The following is a 15,402-nucleotide window of genomic DNA, read 5'->3' on the forward strand; positions in this document are numbered from 1 at the left end:
CTGAGAGCACGAAAGCAAAGGGAAGCTGTGTTTATCCACACGTGACAATTACTGGCCCAACACCTCGACATATATATTATGAAGACAAACAAGTTGTGGTTGGAGTTATAAAAAGGCTTGATTGTGCCTCAGTTCTCAGCTTTAGTATAAGAGTTGACTTTATGTTATTGTACTGACTAAACTCCAGCAATTTAATTCAGCTATGGCTGGCTGTGAGCATGTAATGATGGGATTCATACCTCACAACTTCATTGGCCCTGTAGGAGCCATGGAAAAGAAATAAAACCATTACATTTGTAGGTCTAATTCCAAAGTAACAAGACACCAATTCTATTTATTTCTGGACATTATCAGCAAACCCTGGAAGCCTCGTAAGCACCTTCGTTTCAGCTACATCATTAAGTTCATCTGCCGAATTTGTTCCTCTAATAGACGTAACACTGTACTTCAAGGGAGACTGTAAATATGTGCATATGTTTCCCTACGCAGTGCCTGGCAGGCCAGCAGCATGCAGCGATGCTGCACATTGAGGACAGTTACATAACCAATGCGTGTGCACACAAACATGCTTCTTTAACAAGATGTAGCTAGGATGTTTCTTCATGCCCTGGTGAATCCTTTATCTTGCGGTGTACGAAGGCCACATCCTGTATATATTTGATCATACGGAGCCAAGTGAAAATAAAAGGATTTAAATAGAACACACAGCTACTGTAAGAAGACAAATAGAATTTTAAAGAACATGTTTCTGTGTATTCAGTGGGAAGTGCAAACAGCTGGCTGCATAAAACTGGCTTCGCTGTGACCGAGCAGAAAGCAGTAAATTTCTGGGAGCATGTGTCCTATGGCCGACTGAATCAGAAAGGCATCCATTGCCTTGAATAGCTGGGGAGTGGTACAAATGCCCTTCCTGGCAAAGAGACCGTTTAACTGCGCTTCTCAAAAGTACAGGTGAGTGGGGCTATAACAGAAAACCAGCACTGAGAAAAGATCCCCTCTCTGATGTGACGAGCTGACTCACAGCTTAATAACAATGCCGAGTACCTAATCCAGGGTGATACACTTTCATTTATGCAGAATTTCACTGTGAAGACAACTCACAGCTACTAGAAAGTACTAAATGATAATATCACAGAGATAAACCACATTTTAGCAAGATGAAACAACAGAGCTTTTTTTGGTCAATATTAATGATCATTAGAGCTTCAAAGCAATTACTATTCTCATGTCTTTAACAAAGTAAAACAAAAAGCTGCTTAGTACAGTAAACAAGAAGTATGCTACGCCTAGTCCTTCCAGGTATGTTAAACTGCATGATCACTTGGTTTTGGAAAAAAAAAAAATTAATTCCATCTGACTGCAGCTGACATTAGATATAATATGGGGTCTGTATGTTACTGTATCAGCCACAAGGAGGGCAGAAAAAGAAAAGGGAAAGCCAATTATGAGGAGATACTTTCTGCTTTTCCTCTCTTCCCAGAAGGAAAGACATTACTGAGGTCAGAGGTAGAGAGACATGAAATCTACATTCCTGAGAAAAAACAGCAAAGGAAATCAATTTCATGTCTTCAAGCAAAGGGTTCTGCAGATAACTGGGACTGAAGAATCACATTTTTTTCACTTGCTGGGGTTGATGGCCAGGGAGGTTAAACTCATTCTAATAGACCTTAGTGCCCTGTTAATAGGTGAAAATAATTTTGTACTAATAATTTACTGTATTATACACAGACTAGAAGAAATGGCTTTTCTAAGCCTCAACACAGAGGAGGAAGGGAGAGCATTACAAAAGGCAGGACAAATATATCAGAAGTCTGATTCTCATTCATCTTGGCATCAAGCTAGATCAGTCTAGTGCAGCACAGGGGAGGGCATAAGCACTTAACACGGACTGCAGGTCTAGTTATTTGCCAGTCCAACTGTTCAAATCTCCTGTTGCCTTAAATGAAGAAAAGTTGATTCTAGAGCAGATGGATGAGCACTGGAATATACAGAACTCAATTCCCAAAGAGATGACTTCCACTTAGCAGCTAAGGTTAGGTCACACTGCTTACTTGCAAAAGGGAAAAAAACCCAAACCCCACAACACTTTAATGTTCAAAAAGGAGTCCTGCTCAAATGATCTTCATATGTCTGGTTAGTACTGAAACTCTCAGGACAGTGTAGTTTTCTCTCAGCTTCTGACAGGAGTAAGCACCCTGGCTGGGAGTGTGGGGAAATTCTCCAGCAACGAATAACGAAGGTCGCTTATGCAAGGTGAAAACTAGTAAATCATCTTTCCTCCATATGAATCACCAGTCTTTATGAAAAACACATAAATTTAACATCTCTAGGATCCCAGAACCTTGAGGTACATTTGGTTGAAAATAGGTAACAAGCTCACAATAGGAAGAGATGGATGTGTAAAGGATGTAACCATTTTAGACACAGTTTAAAAACTTTTAGACACAGTCTGAAAGTGTGACCACTTTTAGACACACTTCTTTAAAACCAACTATATCCAGCTACCCTGAAATAATCATAGAAACAGAATCATTACGGTTGGAAAATACCTCTAAAATTATCAAGTCCAACTGTCAACCCAACACCACCATGACAACTAAACCATGTTCTCAAGTGCCACGTCTACACATCTTTTGAACACCCCCAGGGATGGTGACTCCACCACTTCCCTTGGCAGCCTGGTCCAATTCTTCACAACTCTTTCAGTAAAGAAATTTTTCCTAATATCCCATCCAAACCTCCCCTGGTGCAACTTGAGTCCACTTCCTTCCTCGCATCACTAGTAATGACCTCAGCAGGAGAAATTAAGCAGATGAAACCCTCTATGTGCGGTGGAATATTTGTCCTATCAAACTCAGCTCCTCTATCCTGGGAAAATATCACTGCAGCACTCACTCTCTGGCAAGGGGGATGCAGTTTCTGCTGTACTCCAGTAACTTATTCAGACAGTTCATAAAAAGAATTAAGAGACAAAGGAGAAAAAGCATGTTTAGCTTTACTAGCCCTAATAGCTCAGGAAAACACCATGAGGAAATGAAGCGGTGAAAAAACAGAGGAGGCAGATCTATATTTTTTAGAATTTAGTTTTGCCATTCAGCTATATGAGCTTTTACTGGTAGCGAACAATACGAAGCAATAATTCTGCTGGCTGAGAGTTCTGACTCCATGCAGATGAAGAGAAGCATAATGTGAATGATTGAATAACTGCACACTGAAGTTTAGGGCAGACAATTTGTCTTTGGTCAATACTATGTTATGACATGGCTTAAAGAATTATACGTAGACACATCAAGCATATGGCCCCTTCCCATCTCTCATCTGACAATTAAGACAGTGAATCGAGAAATGAATACACTTCAGACATCATCATCATTAATGTTTTTGATGACAAAACATCATGAAAGCAATTCAAAATTGAGTTGTTTGTACTTGTCACGAGAAACTAGATATAAAAATAGCTTTAAAATATGTGCAGCTTGGGTGTAGGTTATTAAGACTAAAACTGTGGTATCAGCAAACAATATAGTCACCAAATGTAAGGTCCTGAATTCTTCAGTAAATCAACAGCATCTGCTGTCTTTTCAGTCTATTTTTATCTGTTTGATCTTCTATAAATTTCTCCCTTTGTTCTTAAGATAGAATAGTAAATCAGGAAACTTTTGAAGATGTTTTCCTGCAGTAATAAACCCGAAATGCCTTCAAAAAGTTGCCATTAAAAGAGGTGGTTCAGATCTAGAATGTCTGTGGGACAGCTTCTTGCCCTTGCTCTTGACTTATCAAATGCCGAATAATGTTTAAGGCAGATCCCTCAACACTAGAGACCTAACTTGGCATTCAGTTTGGGAGCTAACAAATTCTACAAGGAATATGAAACATAACTTGTGAGAATAACAACCTAAAACTCTGCAATAAATGCTGACAGGACTATGAACTATCACATAGCCTTTCCTTTCCCCCTAGCAGATTTCCTAGGGAATATGACTCGGAAGTGCGACAGATTAGACGTGTGCAATTTTTTTGCTATATCTCACAACATTGTGGATAGCTTTTTTCCCTTTATCTCTACCTATTGCCTTCTGCAGCCACCACCTTCACACACTGGGTCTGTTTCTTCCTTTGGAGTCTCACAACATCCAGAAAACAATGGGTGAAGGTTGACCTGCTTTGACATTCAGCGGCTTTTTTTCTTGTGCCTCATCAGAGGAAACACTAAGCCCTTTCAGCTGCAGCTCTCTGCAGCTTCACAAGAAAATTTAAAAAATTTTGAGTTATCTCATGCTGAGCAATAAGCCACCTACATTTCCCATCTGAAATGAGATCAGCTCTCCTCTGACACATTGCATTATTCATCACAGTTCACCACAGTAGTCAGAATTACTCCTTACTATTATAAATTAGCAACAAGAATGGTTAGGAAGCCAGAAAAAAAAACAGGGAAAAAAACCTTAAAACTGACAGAGTGCAAACATAGTACATCTTGTAAATTCTACTTTAATGCATTTAGAAAATGAGGAATTCCCCCTAGTTTGTGATATGCTACAGTGTCCTATGAGATTGCCTATTTCCCATCAGCCTGAGTTTACAACCATAACAATACTAATAATAAATATTTCTGCACTTACAGTATCCTATTGGTCTCGGAAGTGTACATTTTTTAAAAAGCACACAAAAAAGGGTAAAACTTTCCTAGTCATGTGCTGCATTACTTTAAATGCCGACTAACCAGTAGATTGTGTAGGGGCTGTGAAGACTCATTGCCGGCATCATGGAGAGAACTCACCTCCACCTCAGAGCTCTCCTCCCAGCGCCTCAGTGGAGTCCAGATTAAACCAAAAAACTTTCACTTCTTTATCTTTGATTTTCTTAAAAAATGGTTCCTTACCAAAATCTTCAGATTAACTTGGAATTTAGTAAGATAGTCCTTCTCAGTTCTCAGCTGAGAGCAGGCTCTGGGAAGAGCTTAATATTCACAAAGAATGTGTGAATAAAACACAAGCTGAAAATAACCAGACTGCTAAAGCAGAAATTTCCTATACAATCTGGAAAATCCCTCCATCATGACAGGTTCTTAAAGAAATAGCATAATGTTGGTTCATTGTTGTACACTGGAGTTATCATGAATAACACTGCGTGGCTATTACCACTGTTACCAGTCCCTGGAGGTATGGGAAGATTGTGCTGTGCACATGAAGATTTTCATACACAACTATGCAGCCGCATTAACATATTACATATGAAAACACTCAATATTTTCACCTTCTGTATCTTTCTGCCATTCAGAATTGGGGATACAGTGCAGCAGAACCCCTGCTGAGAAAAGTTCTAGTAGCAGTTACTGGGATCACTGAGACTTGTATAGAAATTGCGGAAATTAAAGAAATTATAGGTACAAACATACATTATAGGTACGTTGTGAATTGTGTGTTTTGAACAAGGAGCTCTAGTGCAATACTAAGATTTTGTGCTGTGGATGTGTTTGAACTGTTTGATATTAGTGGAGTTCTCAGTCTATAAAACTCAAAGCTCCTGGAAGCAACGTGTTCATGTTTCATGTTGGACATGAACCTAACTTTTTACTAATTCCCCTTTTGTACTTAAAACACACAGCCAGATGCTTTCCAGGAAACCTTATAACAGTGCATAACTTTCCAGCTTTTTTCTCCTCTGCTTAATAAGCCTTATACTGTGCTAATTTACTTCTTGCATGCTTATATAGTTATCTTTCTTCAGGTCCAAGATTTATAAAATGAATCCTGGAAGAAAAGAAGGAGGAGTATAGCAAGGAGCTGTTACGGCAAACTGCCACTAGGGAAATAGAAAGATGTTTTCCTTTTATGTGGCTGTCACTTATACACTGCCTGCTCTATTTGATGGTCTAATGGTGTTCTGTTCCTCAGCCTGAGGGTTATCATTAATGCATGTTGTCCTCACACCACCCTCTCAAAAGCCTTTCTCAACCTTCCAGCAAGCAACTTTCTACTGGCAAAGCCCACTCCCAGTGGAACCGAGATCTCTAGAATAAGGAGTGCTCTGTGACAGGAAGGCTGTTCACAGGCCTGGATGCAGTTTTATGGCAAAGCAACTACCTCCTGTTTGCGTTGGCAAGAAAGATATAGGCAGAGGTCACCTTCATGTAGAGGATTCCCTCGCTACCCGAACTGCAGAATTGTTTAGACTGGAAAAGATCTGACTTGCTCAAGCAGGGAGCGGGTGTGGGGGTCACAGAGGTTTGTTTCAGCTGTTGCTCTGGAAGCTGCAGAGAACAATTTCTTTCTTCCTTCCTTTTTAACCACTGTGCTCCTCAGAAACAGGCAGACCTTCAGAGGCATTTTCTCACATGAACTAGAGAAATCTTTCCACCTAGAGCATGATGTCAGACAGAAGGATGAAATCTGAAAACTCTGTGAACCCCCAGAGGATGATACTTTCCTAACCATAATTCCCAGAAAACACAGTTTATTCAAAGCACCTTCCTCACCTCCCTGGTCTGCAATAGCAGCCTTGGAGACATACTGATTGGCTCTTTCTTGTTGCAGAACTAGCACAGGACAGTCTGGACACTCATCTCCATTGCAGCTGGGTGGCAACTGCAGCAGATAAAATTGCCTGCCCTCCTCTCTCGCTGCTCCTGAACAGGCAAGGGCAGGCACCCTGCTGGGGTCTGATTTACAGCAAAAAAAGCATTCTTGCACATGCTATCACAGGTACAATCAGACTGCTAAGGAAACTGGTTTCTCATTCATTCCAGTGGTTGTTACTTGCTTTAGCATGTAATCTGGATACACCTTTCCAAGTCCTAGATATCAAAGTGCAAGGCAGTCTAGAGCAAATGTAAAGGGAGCAGTAGAGATAATAAGAAACTCCTCTGTGACTTGTCTTTCTTCTCCAGCTCCCCACCTACCCTCAGGCTGAAGATTACACGATTCTGGTAAAGAAAATCAAGCCCGTGGCATGAAGCCCCTGCAAGAGCATCCACCTCCAGAAGCAGGAGCTAGGATGGGAGCACAGCAGTTTTTGCTATGCATACGGTCACTGTATGCCAGCAACAGATCTCCTGAATTGAAAGCCTGGAACAGGGGAGTCCACTTGGTGGGTTTCACTTCTGCATTATTACAAATCCAGGTAACACACCAGATGAAGTTTGATTCAAAGGCACAAGTGGCTGATGAATAATATTTTTCTTAAAATAGAAGCAATTGCTTTTTCCTGTTGAAAAAAAATGATAAAATAGATTGATTTAAAGGTCTTTGGCCTTCTTTCAGTTTATAACTAGGATTTATCCACACACCTCCAACGTCAGGTGCCATTGACAGCTCAGAGAATGGTGCCTGGAATTGCTGCAATCCTTCAAAGTCCAGGTAAGGCCTGCACTTAGGTGTTAATCTGGCTAAGAAAGAAGACTGACTTCACCCTCAATTATCCTTTATTCTCTTCCTCCACTTCTTTAGCTGTATGTGATTGCCTCCCAGTTAAGAAAGAGGGAAATATGGTAATGCAGTGAAGTGATTTTCTTAGCTTTGAAGGGTTTCAGAGTATAGTATAAACATGAAAATACACTACAGAAAAAGGATAGACATAAAATGCCTGTTACTTCTACAATGCATACTCTGCCAGTGATTGTGACAGATTTATTGCTGAGTTTGAGCCCAAGAAGTCAAGCAATTTGGAACAAGTATTTTTCCTTCATTACAAAATGGCACACATCCAGCTCAATAAGGAGATCTTGTTTCAATTGGATAGAGGTTAATAAAGGTTCTTGGAGCTGCCTCCCTGCAAATAGGTAGAATCTGGGGCATCACAAGCTGATTTACTGAAATGATCTCCTTCCATCCCACAGGGAACTTTCCACACTGCGCCATCTTCCCCGCACTTGTAGCAAAGCCAGGGAAGAAAGCACGGACACAGAAGTGCGAATGCAGTTCAACAGAAGAGCTGACATGAAATCAGTTGCTGGGCTGGAAGAGTGCAAACCAAAAGCAGGTATATTTCCAGCCCTCCCAGCCTCCACAGTCAGCAGGTACACAGGCTGGCAGGCACTGTAACACCTGTAAGAGCTCCTGGAGCTATGCCTGTTTTTCTTTGATGCAGTGAAAGGAGTGAACAAGGGAGTATACAACAGCAGAGAGGCAGGCAGGTGTATACCAGCAGGGGTGAGGGGAGCAGCTGCTACTGCATATCACTGGGGACATCATTTACTTACAGTACAGCACCACTGCTCACCTCCTGCCCACATGCCGAGAGCCGTCATCAAGCTCATGTCTTTCCCTGCCTTCATTGCTGGAACCTCTTTCTTCCCTCAGGCCTCTCAGAGGCACACTGAAAACACAGCAGCTGAAGAGATCTCCTTTTGTCACAGGTCTGTCCTGTTTCTTACATCCTTTCACCACGTTTGTCCTTGTCCTCAAGGTTCAGAGTTCTATCTGCACCCTACATGTCCATTCCCATTTTCTCCACCCTTCCCCATTTTCACTACACTCATGGTGGGAGCTGTTTATTAATCCATTTGTCTTCACGTTGTCCCTTCCACACAAGCACCTTCTGCTACCATAATCTAGTCTTGTTCAAATCTTTCCCCAGAATTGATACTTGACTTAACAGTTTGAACATAAATTGAGAGACAAGTAGTTTTGATTCATATCTATTTAACGAGAACAAAGGAAAAGTGGTTCCTGGTTTACAGAAGTGCAAAGTGCATTTGACATCCCCATCCTTCCTCTTTGCAGCCCCCATCCTTTCTCTTTGTACCTCTAAAAGTACATACACACAGTATGATTTTAGTTGGGTTACAGCCCTGCCATACCTTTGCTCTGTTGCTTGTCTTAGATTGTCAACAACTTAAATAAGGGCCTCTCCTCCAGAGGGGAGACAGTACATCATGGCTATTGCTTACAGAAATTAAAAAAACAAGAGGCAATGAGGTGACAGTGGGCAGGCTATACCTGTGGGTCAGTCTTAGTAGCTGTTCTAGTAGTATCGCTATCTGTTTTGCAGTTTGGGTAATCAAGGACCAAGCACGGGCTCTGTAACTTGGTGCTGATGACCGTACTTTACACTCAACTTATACTGGTGCTCTGTTTGCCTACAAATTCACTGCTCTACCAGAATCTAATTCATCTTTTTGTGAAGCGCCTTCATTACCCACAGTCTGATAAGCACTAAGGAACAGAATTCAACTCCATATTACTGTTATTTATGCTACAATCCCTGCTGTCACAGCTACTTTATCTAGATTTGCAACCACCGTACAGTAGAGATGTGCTGTCTGGATGCCCCCACCCAGCTCTCACAAGCACAAACAAGCCGTTCAGCGCTCTGAGTCACGGCTCCAGCCCACTGCTCTTTTGGGCTGATGTCACTGTGTCTGCACTTCCCCATGATCTGAGCAGCCTGCCTCTCTGGTGCTGACAACTAATGGAGAGAGAACCCGGAATTTCCAAACCCTGAAAAGGAGGGGAGGATGGTCTTATTTTCAATGTCCTCTCCATCAGTGCCCCTAATCCAGAACAGAGCTGTTGAAGCAGCAGATTTATTGTTTTACTAAAACAAGCAGAGGCAGATGATATTTAGTGATACTGGTATTAAATGCAGCTAATTGCTAATATAGTGGCATTGCTAATCCCTAATCTTGTTTCTGAGTGAGAAAGAGTTGAGCCAAGACTCCATTTGTCTTTCTTGCTCCTACGATTAGAGTCTATCAAATACTGAATGCCAAAGCATATGGCCGTTTGAAATGCTTTAATGATCTAATTTGGTCAGTTTAAGAATTTGGAAATACGATGGTGATGTTATCAGTGAAAGCAAAGCAGAAACCTTCCCAGAAACCCCTGAGATCCAAATCTACTCTCGGCTTGTGAACTTCATCTGACCTGGAACCCGTCTCACCAATAACATTTTTTTCTTAAAAAACCCCATACTACACACACACACCACTCAGTGAACAACTAAGACAGACAGGTCTTCCTCTTTCTTGGTTGATAGACTGTTGGAGAAAACAACCAGAGAAATGTGTATATTTAGCCATTTGATCTGTTTCCCACTATGAATTCCAACACAATTCAATGTTCTGCTGTACCCTTTCTGTACTGACAACATTCCGGGCTGCATGTCAGATGAAATTCCATAAACATTTTCCTTTCATACAGTCCAAGCCATTATTGAAGAAGCTAATGAGCAAATAAAATTTTAAGAACTTCAGCTCCGGCATTTTCCAATACTAAGATATTTTGAATGTTAGCCCATTTCTATTTATCTGTATATCCCTAATCACTCACCCCACTTTTCCCTTCTTAAAGCCTTGAATACTCTCATGGAACCTACTCAGCTTTTTGCTGACATCCTCTCTGCCTTGCCATTCTCTAGCCTTCTATCCTGGCTCATTAATTTTTGTGTTACTTGTGCCTTTGCCTTTCTTTTGTCTCTGGTCTCATGCCTGGCACAATCTCTTTCTCTGCCCTTCATATTGCCGTATCCCTGTCCACACACATTTCTTCATTTTCCTACTCTTCCAACTATATATAACTTCCCTCTATCATTTACTGTTATTTGCTCTTCTCCTACTTACTTTTCCTTGTTCCCACATCCTTCCTACCATGACCAGACTCCTTCGCTCTAACATTCTTCAGTCATCCAACAGACCCCTCCCTTGACAGCAGATATGGCCAAACTTTGGCCTGGGCTGTGAGATGAGCCCAGGCTCATTCCCCTCTGTCTGAGGAGGATGGACCCACTCCGTCAGCGAGAAGGCAAATCCACTGGTCGGCTGCTCCACACCCAGCCCAGAGTGAACCACAGGGACAAGAGGAAAGTCCAGAGCATTTCCCTCCCGGCTCCTGATCCTTCGTCATACACACAAGGAACTACATCGCCACTCCCTGGGCTGTGTCACGACTTCGGTGCATGGCTACCAGGGTCAGGAGGGTTAGCTCCCCCACTCTACCATGGCTTCTGCCATAAAACTACCATTATCAACTCACTGCATTTTCCATACCTCATTTCATTTTCTACCCCTTCAGTTTATCAGATCTCCTTTACATATCACCTGACTCCTACACATGTAGTGAAGGCACAGTTGCTTTATTCATTGATACTCCTGCACTTTGTGTTCTTGGAAACAACTGCATATTGAGGACAATTCAGCTGAGACAGTACTCCTGCCATATGTTAAAGCTACAGGTGGAAGCATTCATCTCACTGAATCCCAGCCTACCTTTTGCAACACTGGAACTATGAAAATAGCAGCTCTTTCTGATTAAAACACTAGTTTTCAAAGGTGAGGACTAGAGCTCTGGTTCAGTTCAGCAGCTCAGGGAAATCCCATTTACGCCATATGGTAACAGAACAAAAGCAGCCAGGTCAGACCTCTCGACTGGCAAGAGCAATGTACCACAGTTACACCTTTGTGGGAAAAGTGTTTCAAAGTAATGATCAAGCAAACTAAGCACAACCAAAATTTCACACTTACCCTTGCAGTGAAGTCCACAGCAGCGCCCCGATTTAACAGCAGTGTAGCAACATTGATATTTCCATAGTGAGCAGCTATGTGGAGGGGAGTGAACCCACTCTGGAAAAAAACAAAACAAAACCAATAAATACTTATTTTTTATATCTGCTTGGTACTCCAGAATTTGTATCATATCACTGACAAAAGCCAGTAATAGGAGTCTGCAAGCCACAACTGCAATTCTGTATTAGTTTTCACTCACTGACATTTATTCATAGACTCTCAGAGAGACTAAATAAAATCATATTTCTATGCAGGAGGGGAAAAAAAAAAATTAACATAATTATTCTAGTAGAGCAGAAGCAGGATAAAACTTCCAATTATTTAAAAAAAAACAAACCAGCAAAACATTTGAGTCTTAAAGCAATGATCTGTCTTTTATATGAAGTTAATTTCTAACTAGAAATATCTAGTTATTATTGGTATTATGTCAGTCTTGCAAGTCAAGTCTCTTAGAGATTCTTTGCAGAAGTTCAGATACGAGTCATTTAATGATACTTGCTAACTGTTTTTTATAAATTCAAAGTAGATGCAAATGAAAACAACATCAAAGACGATTTTAAATTATTAATATGGATTATTTTTTTCCACGGGTTAGTACCATAAAGATCAGTCTCCCACTGTGGGCAATCACATTGGGTTATGTTCAGACACCATGAGTTACTACTCTAATTAGAAGATATCTTACTGATAAAATTACTTCAGCAACTTATTTTCATGTTTAAGTAGTTTTACTTCCTTTTAAAATAATGCTAAAACATGCAGCAATTCCATCAGTCCTGCAAAGTATGAAACCTTATGGGAACTAGATGCATTTCTAAATTGTTAGCAAGCCATGCTAGCTGCCACTGCCTTGCTTTGTGAGTTTTGCAGATATAAAACCACTCTCAGATCATTCTATTTGCTGACACCATCAAGGTAAGTGTCATGCAGAAGCCTAGGATCAGACCTGGATGCACAACGTGACAGGGTTGTCTGCAGCTCTTAACACATCTGATAAACGTGCTCCATGAGAATCCCTAAAAACTCCATCTTGCATAATGTGACTCTTTTATGATGGCAGTTAGTGCCCAAGGACACTTAACTCTTACTTTTAAACCCTAGTTTCAGCTGCAGAAAGCCCTGGTATCTAAACTACAGTCTTCTCTAGCACATGCTACTTCATTTCATCTAAAGCAGGTATCTATCCTATAGAAGGCGATGCAAAAAGGAGGAAGAAATGATGCGGCAGCACTAAGTCATGGAGGAGTGATGATGCATATATATATTTATATATACCTCTGTTGTTCTATTCACCATCATCTAGGTTAACACATTTGGAAGCAAAGGGGGAAAAAATGAACGGTTAGTTCACCACTGGTGATATGGATGCAAAAAGCTTCATGATCGCTACATGGCATGGCAGCTCAGATGACAGCACAACCGGCACACAAAGGAAGCTCGACTGAATGGAAGCTGAATGATCGAGTATTTCGAATGCTAATTGTTACATGTTTACCAAAGTTCTTAAAGCACAAAAAACAAGTGACTAACTCTACGGTACCTATAGCGCACCACTGCAAGAGTGGCTTTCATTCCAAAGAGAGTAATCCTAATAATACTTTGCTTATTATTTTCCATTTACAAAGTTTCTACAGGAGAAATTAACCCCAATTTGAACGAAAAAGGAATGGGGGAGAAAGAGACAAAGGAAACAAATGAAGCGTTCTTAATCACACACTGTAGGAGAAAGTTATGTGTAACTCTGCACAAAATACTTCACACGAAGGGAACTCTTCACTGGGTGCAATATGTGTGCTCAGCACTTAACAGCACCAGACCTACTCTCTTTTGACAACTGACCTTTGACTCCACATCAGCATTGTGGTCGTTCTGCAGGAGCAGAGCCGCTGCCTTCGTATCGTCCTTGCGAGCCGCGATGTGAAGGGCAGGAAGACGGACTTTTCCCTTTGTATCGTTTTCGAGCAGCAGCGAAACCACCTGGTCATGACCTTGCTGCAAAGCTACTGCCAAAGGCGTGAAACCGTCCTGCAACATACAATGGGGACTCTCAACACACGTTCCAAGCCTTCCTTCCAGGAGGTGGAAAGGGGAAGGGAAGATATCTCACCGTTAGGAACAGTACTGGCTCAAATTCAAACCTAAAGTGTAAAGCGGTGCAAACTAAAAGCACCCTGCGATGATGACGAAGTTGGAGTAAAATGTTTGTGAACTATGTCCTAAATGCTTCAAACACCTTTCTGACACTCCAGATTTAAACACAAAAGTATAAGACACAAGTAAACAAAAATGACTGAGACTTGGGGAAAAAGTGTAAAATTACTCATGAATTAACAGTTATATAAATAAGTATGCGTATAATAAAGCCTATAATTATATAAAACGAATACAAAGCTGAAATATTAAAATTACAATTGTTAAAGATGTTGCCATAGCAAATTATAATCTATTCCCCACTCAGGTTATAATCTGTATTTTTTAAGAGAAAAAAACCCACACCACCCAGCGCTACAGCTCTATCATCTAATATATTTTACATGTGGATTTAAAATCTAATATTATTGGAATATGAAAATATGAATACTATGCTCTCACAATAAACCAATTATTTTACTACAACTTCCACTTATGAAAATTTGTATAGATGTCATCTTACTAACAGAAATTATTTCCTTTTAGACTACTAAACAGCCAAAGTAGTGCAGAATAAGAAACCTGAAAAATAGAAAATTTTTGTTTAACATATTTTAGATTCCTCAAACACATGAAAAGAACAGTCTGTGATGTATTCTGAATTTTACTCCTATGGATTCTTAGAAAGCTGAACAATGATTCTGCTCCTTCCCAAACATTTAAGCGGCATTCCAATTCAGGAACACATTTACCTTTGCCAAGATAATACTCCTAAATCGCTCAAAAAATCACAAATGCAACTTTCTCTACGTTGGATATTTATTTATTATGTTTGACTCTTGATCAATATATCAGAAGTATATATTACCAAACTTCATTCACTTTTCAACTACTTCTGTCATGGTAAAACTGCATAAGTGTGAAATAAAAGTGATGATGAAGAATATAGACCTTCACTGTGTCAAAAGTGCAGAGTTCAAGTGTTAAATTCTAACCTTCTGGCACTAAAAGTAGTGTTTTCAATACAAAATTTCTCCCTCCAGCTTATCAAACAAGGAGCACCTCAGTTTAGGAGGAGAGACAGTAGGACTTCTGAAAAAGAGTATTTTATCAAAATTTTAGAGAGAAAAAAAAAAAAATTCACTGAAATTCCGTGGGTCCTAACAAGTTGTGGGGTTTTTTTTCTTTTTATCATTAACCATTTTAGATAGATTTATCCACAGTCTATCCCTTTGCCTCTGGCTCAGCAGCCTCCAGTAGTGGGGCAGGGCTCTGGGCTGTGGGCTGGGGCCATGGGCAGCTCCTGGGGTGACAGAGCCGAGAAGCCCCCGACTGCAGGCAGAGCGTGGCACAGGGTGCGACCTCACTGCGCAGCTCTGATGGCCGAAAAACGCAATGAGCATCCCCACAAGAGGGCTCTGGCAATATAGCTAAACTGTACCTGCAGGAACGGATGCTCTTGACTGGAGAAACACTGAGTGTGACAGCTCGTGCTGTAGTGACCCGGAGATGTTGCCTTCCCGCTCCGTTTGTTTGGCTGAGAGCAGCGGCACAGTCAGCCGCTTCACTAAAAATAACGATTTAGCTACCCACATCGTCTTTTCCCACTGGAATTTCTCTCCTACTAAAAACGCTAATAACAAGAACATATACACAAAAAAATATCCTAGGAACACATTTTCTCCTTTCATTAGGGAAAAGGGAGCGGGCAAATGGGAGGGAGCACTTCGCTTCAGACGCAGAATAGCTGCCATTCCCTACTCCCAAAG

General features: G+C 40.9%; 1 protein-coding gene across 1 annotated transcript in view; it reads right to left on the reverse strand.

Moving 5' to 3' along the window:
• Nucleotides 1-15,402, reverse strand: part of LOC104276710 (ankyrin-3) — a gene marked incomplete at both ends in the record, with an annotated part of 60,776 nt that overhangs the window by 44,338 nt on the left and 1,036 nt on the right. Inside the window, 2 exons of the mRNA XM_009873129.1 lie at nt 11,462-11,560; nt 13,343-13,528. Of these exons, the coding sequence (XP_009871431.1) occupies nt 11,462-11,560; nt 13,343-13,528 (285 nt within the window). The remainder of the gene's footprint in view (nt 1-11,461; nt 11,561-13,342; nt 13,529-15,402) is intronic.

This window comes from Apaloderma vittatum, unplaced genomic scaffold, assembly GCF_000703405.1.
Source record: "Apaloderma vittatum isolate BGI_N311 unplaced genomic scaffold, ASM70340v1 scaffold24237, whole genome shotgun sequence".
Lineage (NCBI taxonomy): Eukaryota > Metazoa > Chordata > Aves > Trogoniformes > Trogonidae > Apaloderma > Apaloderma vittatum.